A 13,053-nucleotide genomic window follows, 5' to 3' on the forward strand; every position below is an offset into this window, starting at 1 on the left:
TTTTAATAGTTGCCAGAGTTGAAAGAGTTGACTCATTTTTTATCCATTACCATTTTTTTTTTAAATTAAATAGTTAGTGATGAACTCTATTGCCAGTTGTGTCCCTGCCCCTGTACTCCTCCTGAGCTACTAAACAAACTGATTGGTATGAGTCTCCCCTGGTTAATTTTCTTCCATAATGGTGGCAACTTGCAGCTGAGGCCATATGATGTTACAAAATTATTTATGCAATGTTAGCCACTTTTTGGACTCCAGATCCATTTTGTTCTCAGAGAATGCAAATGAGAGAGAAAACTCTGTTGGCTGGGGACAGAGTCCCAAGTCTCAGTCATTTTTCACAACCATGCAAGCTATTGATTTTTTGTTTGTTGATATAATGGATTCCTATGAAATATTCAGCTTTCTAACAAAGTTATTAAATGGAGAAAGCCTACTATAGCAGCTGTATTTTCTGCCCTTTTTATGCTAAGTTCAAACTCAAAATTCAAACTAGGTTAAAAATGCAACATTTTAATTATTAGTTTCTCTGCTATAGCTTAACTTATTTCAAGGACATAACATATATTTCTGGAGAGAAAAATCTCTTTAGGTCTTTGCATCTGATAAGATATTCATTTCCTACCCATTTGAACATTTTCTACAATTTCCTACAACACATTGTACATGTTTTTTCCTTTTTATCTGAAGTGAAATGTTCCACCATTACAGACCTGAGACGATGCTTATTGTAATTTTCTGGGAATACTATAATGTATTATCAGGAAGAACTGTACCTTTGAAAAAGTTTAAAAGTTAAGTATATTTAATGATGCCTAACATATTTTATTGGCTGTGTTTAACAAAAGGCACTAGGCTGCAGTTGTTTTTGACAAGCATGAAAACATCACAGCATGAGACTGCAAAAGGAATTATGTAGAGAAATTACAAGTGATCCATCTCTCAATGAATTATCCACCTCAATAGCCTGCAGAACTCAGCTACCAATTAACACCTACTTTATTACATGTTGGGATGTACTTAATAACTTTCATGTGTTTATGCACTATTACCTTGACTGATGCCTCTTGTACAATTAGGCATAATTGGCATATCAATATGCAAAAGTTAAAAGGATTAACCCTCTTAAAACTAATGAGCATTTCTGTATCCAGCTGCTAAATGAGACAAAATTAGCATTTTTCACTTTTGGGCAGGATTTTATCATGCAGTTTCTCATTGTTGATATTACCTTGTTACATAACTTTAGTTTGGGGGATAGTATGCTGGACTGTTACAGAGCAAGGGGCTCTAAAAAAGTTAAATTAGACATAAATATTCCCTGCCGCATCCCAATAGCCATAGCAGGTACAATATATGTTCACTGGCTGAGAGCTGAAAAGTTGTTTTGTGTTACATTTGTTTAGTAGCTAATTATATAAAAGTGGAGTTTTACTGAGTATATGTCATTTTACCAAGCAAACTTGGCTCTGATATAATAGACTGAAAGCTTGCCATGCTACTAATTCCCTTTCTATTTCAATTCTTTTCATCTCTTTTCGCCATGTAGAATTTTCTGACTGGATATTGACAGACCGAAAGTGTTTTGGCGTATTTACTTAAATAAGCCTCTTAAAGTTGTTTGCTAACACCCAAACTAAAAGCAAAATTCCTAAGGAACCAAATGTTTTCCAATACATGCTTAAAATGCAATGTAATTTGAGTTAAAAGACCACTGAAATATCAACTGCATGTATAAACCGCATACTGACAGATCTGAATCTGTGCATGTGCCTTGTGAAGAATTTTGGGGAAAGTATTAGTGGGAGTAGTCTCTGGCTGTCTAAGGGTCTAGAGAGAAAAAGATTCAGCTGATAAATACACACACACACTCACACAAATATATATACATCTAGTGATCGTGTAATTTCATGGCATACTTTTTCAGTATGCTTATAAACTTTACTTTTGCATTTAAAGGCACACAGACCCCTACTGAAAGATACGCATTACCAGTATGCTAAGCAAAGCCAATTATTTTGTGCTAGAAGGAAAACAGGATCTATCCTGATTCTCTATTTGGAAATTTTCAATTTTGAAGAATCCATCTCTCTTTAGATCATTATAGTCCATAAGGTATCCACTGGTCATGCTTATTTTCTGTTTTACATTGACTGAACATTTTTGTCCAATCTTCAGAAAGATTTTTCCTTTTTAAAACTAGAAATAGTTGAATAAGGGACTCCATATTACCCTTTCTCCACCCATATTAGGCATGTGCATTATACTATACATTCTATTAATAAATGGGTCAAATCCTCTTTACCCAACTTATGCAAAACCTGACTCCAGTGGATTAAGGCAATCAGCATTTGGCACATTTTGAACAATCAACAGAACTACGTATTTATAAAACATACTTAAAAAAATAAATAAAATTAACACTCCGGACATAAAGGGCAAAAAAACAGGCACAAATCTAAAAAGATCGCTGGTGATTTATAGAGAAGAAAATACATAATTTTCTCTAAGGGATTTGTTGTATTCTAAAGCATTTGCTGTGATGCTTGTAAGCACACCTGGGGCTATACTTTTGAAGGTGGACAGATTATTTTCTGCAGTGTGACAAAGAAGGATATGCATCATACATCAGTAGGGCCATATGCACTTGTGCATTTTGTAGTAGTAAAGATGCAAATAGGGGATGCAGAAGCTAACTGATGCAAAAGCGAAATGTAGATTCGTGGGGGTTTTCGTTATTTATTTGCTATGGAAATGCTTGAGCATTGTGCAAAGGTTGAAATTGATATTAATGTCGAGTTTAAAGAGCACAAATCATGAAGCTGGACACACACTGTGGTAAGCAAGGGCTCTTTCTGTGCTTAATGTTAGTGTCTGAACCAGCAATGTAAATGAATATTTGCTATTTTCATCTCTTAAACCCCAGGGAAGTGCATTTTGCTTCATTCAGAACAACTTCGAACAATGAAATGTCTTTTTTTATTGGTGTCTATATTAAGAATTAGAGCCTATTTAGACATTCCAAAATGTTAATGTATTAGAGCTTTTTCTTATTAGGTTAAACAGACTGGTAGGTTTATTTATCTCTCTAATACATTATCAGAGGAACAGGAAGCAATCTTCTTTTGTTTCTTACTCCTGTGATCATAGAATACTTGCCAAAGTTATGGCTAGCCAAAAAAGACAGAAATAAAATTGCTAAAAATATAAGCCTTCTGTTTAGCAGAGTTTTTGAGCCATATTTTGAAATTGTAGGGCTTGTACATGTTTACTTCAAATCAAGCTTATAGTCAAGTTTGAGGCTTTGTTTGTATAGATTGTCCTGAAGTAGATTCTGATATTTAATTAAAATGACACTAAATCACATTGAATTGATAAGACTTGGCATCTCAAACAAAGGTAATTGCCCGTATTGGTTTTGTACAAAAATAGAGCTGCTTGGAAAATGTGCAGCCAACACAGACTGTCAACTCCATTTATAGATCAATATGTGAAAACCATTGATCAGGCAGGCATGTGTAACAGTAACACTTTGCATTTATTTGTTGTTTTTATACCATGTTAAGGCTTACAGGATTATCGGCTTCCAAAATATTTTGACTTCCTCATAAATATGTTATCTGTTTAATGTTAATTACAAGACAGACTCCAGCCCTCTTTTAGAGTATTTTCAGTTTCATTGCTATGGGTAGTTTTAGCTGAAATGGATTATTTCAATCTCCGAGAGATCATCACAGCTTCTTTTATAGTATAGTCTATTTAGGGAAAGTTTCTGAGGATTCATTTTTTCCCAGTTTACTCTTTTTCCTGGAGGAAAAAAACAGACAAACAAAAAAAACAACACACAAATCTTGACAAAATATTTCCAGAAGCAGGAAAACTTCCTGCTTTCAAAGTTGTGTACATTGGAGGTGGAAGGTGACAAATATTCTCTTTATTGTGTTCTAACAGTGACTGCCCAGGCTTTATTCTCCCCAGATTTTATCATCATGCACTAGTCCATTATTTATGCATCTACTTTTATCACTGTGAGGAAAGAGCTGTGTTCCCTTCAAGGTGTTACACAAATCATATAATAGCACTGGGACTGAAATAGAAAAATATATGAGCTTCCCATGACTAGTGTGGTAGTTGTTAATAAATGCAAGCTTGCAGTGACGAGCACTGTGTTCCCCCAAATAATTCAGGGCAGGTAGGAAAGAAATAGGTTTGAGGGAAAGCAGTGAGTCCATAAGCACAGGTCCGGTTTTGCTTCTGGAGCAGGAACACTGTCAAAAAAAAAAAAAAAAAAAAAGGCAACCAGAAAACACAAATGGAAAAAAAATAAAAATCTGTTGGGTAACATTAGTCGTTCTCCTTTCTAGTACAGGACAATGAGAAATTAGATGTCATATGTCCCCTTACTTTATTCACACTGGTTTTGTACTTTCAAACTCAATATCTAGTATGTGTTGTGCCTGCAGACCGACTCGCTCAGCCCTTGGCTCTGGTTTTCCATCCATTTCTGTCTGCTTTTCCCCACTTGAGGGGCAGGCCTCATATTTGAAACCATAAACTTCTGTGTTTTAGGGACCGAAAGCAGAATATACATTAGGATATTCTACGGTTCAATTTACCTTCTATAAACAACTTTCCTCATTGGAGCAATGCAAGTTGTCTCCCAACCCTTTTTCAGGATCCTGTTTTGTCTGCAGGCATTTTTTCAGCTGCATATCAGAGCAAGGCTCAGAATGAAGCCTTTTGTTTTTCTGAATTTTTTTCTAATTTTTCTTATATATAGCCTATGAGAAGATATTCTTTGTTGCATATATGTATGACAGCACTTCATCTGAAAGAAACTTGGTTAGAAAGGAAGTTAATTTTGTTGTTAAACTAGCCATTTATTTCTCCTCCAAACATTTTCACTGCACCATTTCAGCTGCATTGCTTGATAGGCAGCATCATAATGAGATCATAGAAAAATGAAATAACCAGCACCTATTTCTTCTTAAAAGTAAGGATAAACTCATTTCAGCTCCATTAAGGGAGTGGTGAATGTAACTGGTTTGGCTTCCTTGTTAAGCCAAACTGAAGTTCAGACGAATTGGAAATGCTGATTTTGACTTTTACTCAGTGTGACAGAAGGATAGAAAAAAAAAAGTTCAAAAACCTCCAGGTTTTTTCTTTTTTTTCTTTTTTTTTTTTCAATCTTACATTATCTCATGCTGTGAAAATCTTTACTCTATTTACCAAGCACAAATTAGTCTTGCCAAAGGTTCTGAAAGTTTGCTACTTCAGCTTAGATCCTAAAACTTCAAAGAGAGATGCAACTCTACAAATTAGTGTATGTGCTCTGCCATGGCTATTTTAACTTGAACTTAACTAAATTCGTTTATAATTTAGTGCTGATTGAATGCTGCCATAAATGTACATGGGATACATTTTTTAAAGTTAGCCCTCTGATTACTAATTTGAATAAAAAACTCTAACCTTGTTAGCATCTGGACTTATTTCCATAATAACAACCCCTTCAGAACCTACAAAGTAATGAATAATTGACAACAAATGAAATGTTTTGATAGTTGTCGGCACAAAGCATGTTTAATGTTTTGTGTTGCTTCCTAGCTAATTATGTAGATGACACATTTGTCAGACCTTGACTGCCATTAGAAACGTGTTTCCAGAGGGGAGAAAAACAGGCTATTCATAGAGTAATTAACTAGAATGCTCAATGACCTGTGAGAGATTCAAATGGCTGCCAGTTCAGACATTGTTTTGTTACAGAAGCAGAGGGGTAATTAAAATTCCAAATTACAGTGCTATGATGAAGCATTTGTTTGTTGACAGTATACTCTTACTCTAGTTTGTTAATTCTTTTCTAAATTGCTTCTAATCCATTTTATAGCTTTAGGAGCTCCGTCTTTGAATTTACCGACAACTAATATTATGGCAAATTGTTCTTCAGCGGAGCTCTGCGGGCTTGGGGAGCACAAGGTGGGTGGGATGGCGTGGCTGTGCTTTTCCCTGAACCGACACGCCATGTGCCGTCGCCCAGACGCGGCCAACGCGGCGCATCTTGTGAAACGGTACGTTCGTAACGCTGCTGTGCTGGGGGAGATGTCTGGTTACGTGAAGAAGGAGTAATGGCAACCAAAGAAATTGAGGAAGGCGTCCTGAGATGTTGGAGGGAAAGCCCTGACGAGGCCGGCAGGTGAGAACTTTGGGATGCCGGATTCAGGGCAGAGCACCGGAGGCCGACCAGCTGCGTGGAGAAACCAGGCCCCAAACGCGAAGGACGGGGCGTTTCCTAAGAGTCGCCCCTGTCTATGCCAGCACTCTTCGCAAGCAGCAGTGGACGTGCCAGGACGAGGCGACTGCTCCCGCAGGAACGGGGGCTCTGCGAGTGCAAAGTGTTAAAGTTCCCCGACCAGTGAGCTAAACGCGAGCCCGAGTGGAATATTTATTTACTTTGCCAAAAGTGAGAAAGCGGTTTTGTTAAAGAGATCTGACAGAAGTAGCATGGTGTTTGATGCAGGGGAGCTGACAGCGGCATGGAGTGAGCGCTGATTATCCTGAAGACACTGTCAGCTAGGATTGATTTCCACTTTCTCCGTTTATGTAACGGTTCCTGTAATACAGCTGACCCCAAATCACGTTACCTTGTCATTTCTCTGCATGGATCAAGAAGAGATGAGCTGAAAATAGCTAGGCACTGACCTTGAACTTGCCAGAAAAGCGAGAAGTGACAGCGGGGGGTTGCGGCGCGGTCCCCGCACGGAGGCGGGCGGCTGCTCTGATGCGGCGGCAGCACAAGGGGGCAGAGCAGCACCAGGGATCCCAGGTGAAGCAGGAGCCGGCAGCTGATGCTACCGAAGCACGAGTCCAGGCCAAATGGCTTTTTTTTTTTTTTTTTTTTTTTTTAATTGGAAGGATGCTAGATAGGAAAAGAGCTGCTGACTCCAAAGTCTTGATGTTCCCATCATCTGTCGCTTGGAAAATAGGAATATTCGAAGCCATTCTTAATAGTGAAATACCTTCCCAACTGAAGGCATTGCTAGGAAGTTTTGCATCCTCTCCGTGAATACCCCTCCATCATTTTCTTAGGATCTAGTGAGCGAATGAAACATTTTTATTATCATTAATAGAGTTGTCTATGATTTGAGGGATGCTTGACAGGACCAGTGCATTCCTCAAAGCCTACAAATCCCTTTGAGTTTCACAGAGAACTTGATGTAAATATTTAAAAATATATATATTAAACCTGATAGGATAAACTTAAAAAAAAATAATAAAAAAAAAAAGTGTTTTTTTTTCTACTTTTTCTACAGCTGTGACATTTCTGTCTTTTCTAACGTATGCCCTGAGGGGGAAAAAAAGTCAGTTGTGAAAACATTATTTCATTTACCATCTAAAAACATGCTCTACTTTTGTTTTGTATTTTCTTTTCATTTGTGCTTGCCTCTCAGCAGCCCTTTTTGTCTTTGGTGCTGGCAGTGGCTGTGGAGACAGGAGGATGTGGTTCTCGGGGTGTCACTGCAGGTGTGAGAGCTCAGGGCACAACCAGGAACCCCATAGCCACCCTGTAAGTTAGCCAGCCCCAGTTTCCACCTTCATTTCCTTTCATTTGGCAACACCAGGGCACGTGTGCCTCCTGGAAAGGGGATGACAGTCTGTCCAACACAGGCCTTGCTTCTCTGCCTATCATCTGGTGGGTCCCTTAAACACCGGCCTTTTCACCCAGGAAGGGTCAGAGTCTTCCTGTCAGGACACACAGGGAAAGACAAGGTGCAAATAGTTTGTTCTTCTTTTGAAATTATTGGTTTTTCTGTATTGTATGGAATAAAGATGGAAATTTATGGTGAGGTCAGGTATTGGCCACATCACACGTCTTGTTTCAGAGCAGTTGCAGACAGGCATTTTTTCTTGGTGGTACCCGGTGACTGGGGCTGTGTGTAGAAGAAAAAAGGAAAATGCACCCCCTCCCCTTCATCCTTTCCATCAAAAATGTGCAAAAATTATGAATTTGATATTAAATGAGGCGAACTGGAGCAGCTCCAAATGTTTCTCTCCTCTATGTCTTAGTTTGTTCAAAGCCAAAGGACAATCATGGGGTTGTATTAAGTGCTTGGAGCTCAAAACTTGCTTGTTCCAAACTCTGCCAAATGAGGCTTTTGGTCTGTCCTGGTAAGGAAAGTGAGGAGAATATGAAAACCTAGACATGAGATTTTAAATAATCAGAAAATATTATTTTCTGAATAATATTATTTTCTGTAATTTAACATCTAATTTAAATTGAAATAATCTCATTGCTTTTGTGTCTTCTTCATTATTTCATAGGCCATTCCACAAATCCTTTTTGTTTGTTTGTTTGTTTGTTTATTAGGAAAACTTATTTCCTGTATCTGTTCTGAATGTGCTTTTAGTTTATCTACTATGCTGTCCTGTAAACAGTGACCCTCAAATACACGAATTGTTAATGATACTGAGGTTACCACCCTGATACTAAATGTCCCAAAGAATTATGCTCGAGCGTGTGCAGGGAAGAGCACTGACACTGGTGAAAGGAGTAGAAAACAAGACATATGAGGAGTGACTGAAGGAATCAGGATTGTTTAGTCTGGAGAAAAGATGGCTGAGGGGAGACCTCATTGCTCTCTACAACTACCTGAAAGGAGGTTACAGCAAGGAGGGGTGTAGGTCTCTTTTCTCAGGTGACAAGTGATAGGACACAAGGAAATGGGCTCAGGTTGCAGCGGGGAGGTTTAGGTTGGACATTAGGAAGAATTTCTTCGTGGAGAGCGACATCAAGCATTGGAACAGGCTGCCCAGGAAAGTGGTGGAGTCCCCATCCCTGGAAGGATTTAAGAGATGTGGGGATGTGGCACTGAGGGACATGGTTTGGTGATGGGACTTGGCAGGTCAGGTTGGTGGTTGGACTTGGTGATCTTTAAGGTCTTTTCCAAGCTAGATGATTCTGTGATTCTATGAAAGCTATACATTTTTGCTACAAGAGTGACATAGCAACATGCCATGATGTTAGAGATCATTCTATATACTTAATATTTCACTTGGCTCCCATGATAGACTTATCTTGTAATTATTTACTGCAACCAAGGGGAGAAGGAGCTGGACTAGAACTTGTCATGTTTCTCCTGATCCCAGCCTATTTGTTGGTCTTCTTCTGTCTCTTTACCTGCAAAACAGGATTGAGGATGATGCTTATCTCCTTTGCACACTTTCCCAAGTCTGCCTCAGAGCTGGGTTGACTGTTATGTTTCAATCATGCTCATAACATAGATAATTTTGTTCTAATCATATTAACTCTATTAATTGAAATAGAATTATTCCACAATTATAGCTAGTGTAACTGAGAGAGGAACTTGGCCCCAGGCCCTGTATATTTTCCTTATCTATATTCTCTGTGCTTAACTATTTCACTATTTTTTTGTTTAAAAAAAAAAAAAGGAAAGAAAAAAGAAGTCTTTTGGCTTCTTCATTAATCGGTTCTGTTCCCTTGATTCTATACCCATGTGCTTTTAGGCTGCATTGTTTCTCCCAGGCTTTTCATGTTTTATAATATATATTTCAAAACGTATAGTTAGAAGCATTGTTTAAAAGAGTCTCTTTGGCAATATGTGTCCACAGACACTGACAAGGAACGTAAGCTGTGGAATTATATTCCTCTTCCACTATTTTTATTAAGTACTGTATTACAGCTAAATTGTGGCATCTAACACATTTCCTTTCAAAATGCCATAAGATTTGAAATATGTAGGTACTGAAACTGAGCTGATATCAAACTTCCCATAGCTAGTCTTGGGCACCTGACCCGCACAGTTTCCCACAGGGTAAAAGTAAGCTCCATTTCTTTAAATTTCCAATGAGAAGGGACATGTGTCTCCTTGCATTGAGTTACATTATATCACACCATGTGAGGCAAAGTGACCCAATGCAACATGACAGGAGAGGTAAAGAACCAGGTTTTTTTTATCTTTTATTACTGCGCTGAAATAATTGCACTACAGATGCGATGAAATGGGGATCAAGTTATTTTGCGTGTGCCCTAAATACACGCGCTATTGCACAATATAGGGACATGCACACTAAATGTTGTTTAATACACTCAGAAGAGATTTTAAAACAGACAGCAGAGTGTCCTTGTTAGGCAATGTGCCTATTCTTAGACAAACAGTTGACAGCAGCATTCTCCTGCCCTAAATCAGACCAAATCCCCTTTGAAGCCAGTGGTTCTTTTGCAGGAAAAAGAAGTGTAGGATCAGATCCAGTCACGTTAGCACAGCAGTATTTTATTTTCTGTTTGATTTCTTGTTTGGTGAGATTCATGTCCTTAATGGAAGCAGGTGCTGATCATCTGTGATTTTGTGTTTATGGATGTGTGTGCATACGCACACAGCAATTTCACAGCCGTGGCAAAACTGAAATTCAAGCCTTGCCCTTCAGAGAGCCCAAGACCCTACACCTTGAGAGAAGGAAGGAACTTGGCTGCTCAGTGGACAGCCTGTGGAAAAAAAAATAAAAAAATCTTTGTTTTTCAGTGATAAGTAATACATTACTGAAGATGGCTAAACTTTAGAAACAGTTATGCTCTTCTTTTCCTGTTTATTGTCTGTCTAAGCTGCCATGTACTCTGAAAGTTACAGTAAAAATTTGCATTTAGGAGTACAGCTGAAACACAAACACAGCAAAAATGCGCTATCCTTTCTAATCTCTGAATCTTCCCCCAGTTTTGGAATCAAATTTGAAAGGTTGTGAAATACTCCATCCCATTTTCCCTCACTTTCCTCTCCCAGAGCTCTGCAAGAAAGATTGTTTTCCTGGATCTTCCATCCGTGGCCAGCAATGGAAGCACTGCAGCTGTGATGAGCGAATCTGTCCTCGTGACATTTGTAGCCCCAAGGCAGGTAGAAAACCCAGAGAAGCATCCAAACTTTTGTGTGTTTATTTGGACCAAACCTGGGTTTTCGACCAACTGAGCTTTACATCAGCAGTTCTGTTATCCTTAAGAGCTCATTCTTCTTGACTGTGAATCTGAAGTCAGACTCGTACTTTATAATCTCATTACACAAAAAAAACAGTGTTTAAAAATTTAAGTGCCAGGTGCCAACTCTTTTCAGTAGTTGGCTACTTCAACTTTGAGCTTTCCATTTTTTATCAGCAAATGATAAACCGAAAATTCACTGCTCCCAGTTTAGATCTTTCTCAAAATTAAAGTGTAAATCTAAAGTGGCCACCTGTAAGCACTAAAACCTGAAGACATTTGGACACAAGTTAAACAAATTGTTTTTAAAAACTGCCAATTGGTTGCATCAGGTTTTAAGAATAACTTTGCAGGAAAGATCCAAAATATTTGTGTTTTAACCTTTTCAGTACAGATTTTTTTTTTTTTTGGTTGGGGGGGGGAGGCAACTCTATATTTTTATTTATTTGTTTTTAGTCAAGAAATTGAAGGGCTGGGAAAAGAAATAACATGCCTGTAGACAAACTATTACAGGAGAATAAAGGTGACAGCACCATGAACATCTCAAAAACACAGGAAAGGTTGGGGCAGTGGGGTGTTGGTGGTGAAAAGTATGGAGCAGGCAGGGAGTTGAAGGACCTGGAGGTGGATGGGTGGGCTGGGAGAAGCAGGGTGGTGAAGCTGAATTTACTTCAGCTGTGTGGAGTTGTGGGCTTCAGATGGATGAAGGCTTGTCTTCCTGGTCTGCAGAGCTGGTGCTTTGCTGGCATTCTGGGAAGGCACTGGTCCTTGTCTTAGAGGTGTGAGTTAGGAAGGAGCTCCTCATCTCTCCTGCAGCTCAGCTGAAAGCTATGCAATGGGTGTTCAGGTAGGTGTGGATTTCTGTGTATGGTAGTTTGCAGAGCATCTTTAATTATACTGAATTTGGCCAAAATTCCTAATCCTTCAGTCTTGTGGATCATATGAGCTTTATGATGATCTAAACAAGAGAAACTCCCCAATATACCCTGAGCATTTTACATGCCCGCACACCACCAATACCTTAAAAACTGCCACTGTTTTCCAGGAATCTTGTTTGTTTGTTGTTTTTTTTTTTTTCTTCATGTAATTTTTTTCAAGGTTTTATTGCAGATGAGCCTGATTACATGAAAATTTACCTTTAAAGTACTTCCCACTTATCACACAGTTTCCTTACCTAGAAAATCCCAGTGCAGCCACTGCTAATGCTTGATAAGATTTGTACCTGGTAAATTCTAAATTACATTAATGCACAAAGCCAGTGATGCCAGGCTCCCTATTGTTACAGTTATTAAAGCTGTAACTGAAATGATATCTCTCATATTGATCTTCAGCGAGCAGCTCTTATCCAGAAGCTTTGTTTCACATTAAAGACGCTAATGATTGTCTCCACAAAATGAGCAGCTTAATAGTTAGAAAAAGTTAAATGGAAAAAAGAAAAAAACTTTGATAGCCACCTTTGATAGCTCTTCATTCCAACATCTCTCATAGCCACAAAGTGCAAGCCAAGCATTAATAGACCTTTTAATAAAATGACTTAAAAGAAATCAATGGGATTTCTCACAAAGCCTAATTTCCAGCAAGATATATTATTTAAATGTTTGTATTCCTTTTGAACAGCTCATGTCTTCCCATAGCTGCCAGATTTCTCCCTGAAATTTCTCAGGGTATCTTCTTAGCGTGTTCACTCATTACTTTTCAATTTATTATAATTATTATTTATTTCCTTACAGATGATTTTTTTAAAAATGGTGAAAATATATGTCCTGTAGTCTTCCAAGGCTGAAAAAATTGGAGGGAGGTCTGGAGAGAGAGAAGCCATTGTGAATATTTATTTGTGGGGAAGGGGACAGTCAAGTTAGATGTGTATTAACTAGGAGACATTTTAGGGCAGCCAAAGGTACTTTGGTTCCTTCATGGACTTTAAGAATCTTTTTCCATCCTTATCTTCAAGGGGAAATGCCAGTGTCCTATCAGTAGAGCTCTTCAGCTGCCATTGTCTATGGATGGTCTCTGGTAGTTAGATTCTTCTGTTCATACTTCCCAAAATGTCTTCATCCCATTTTAGTTGATTTCTGTTT

General features: G+C 38.4%; 1 protein-coding gene across 5 annotated transcripts in view; it reads left to right on the top strand.

Annotated features, from left to right (window-relative positions):
• Positions 1-13,053, top strand: part of ARHGAP15 (Rho GTPase activating protein 15) — a 331,850-nt gene that overhangs the window by 18,900 nt on the left and 299,897 nt on the right. The window contains exon 1 of one of the 5 annotated variants that reach the window (XM_080599844.1): positions 196-11,822. The exons of the other annotated variants lie outside the window; for them this stretch is intronic. Coding sequence (XP_080455970.1) covers positions 11,811-11,822 — 12 coding nt within the window. The 5' untranslated portion in view covers positions 196-11,810. Of the gene's footprint in view, positions 1-195; positions 11,823-13,053 lie in introns of those variants that run through there. 5 annotated transcript variants of the gene reach the window in all.

This window comes from Anser brachyrhynchus, assembly GCF_964034855.1.
Source record: "Anser brachyrhynchus genome assembly, chromosome: 7".
In the NCBI taxonomy this organism is placed as follows: domain Eukaryota; kingdom Metazoa; phylum Chordata; class Aves; order Anseriformes; family Anatidae; genus Anser; species Anser brachyrhynchus.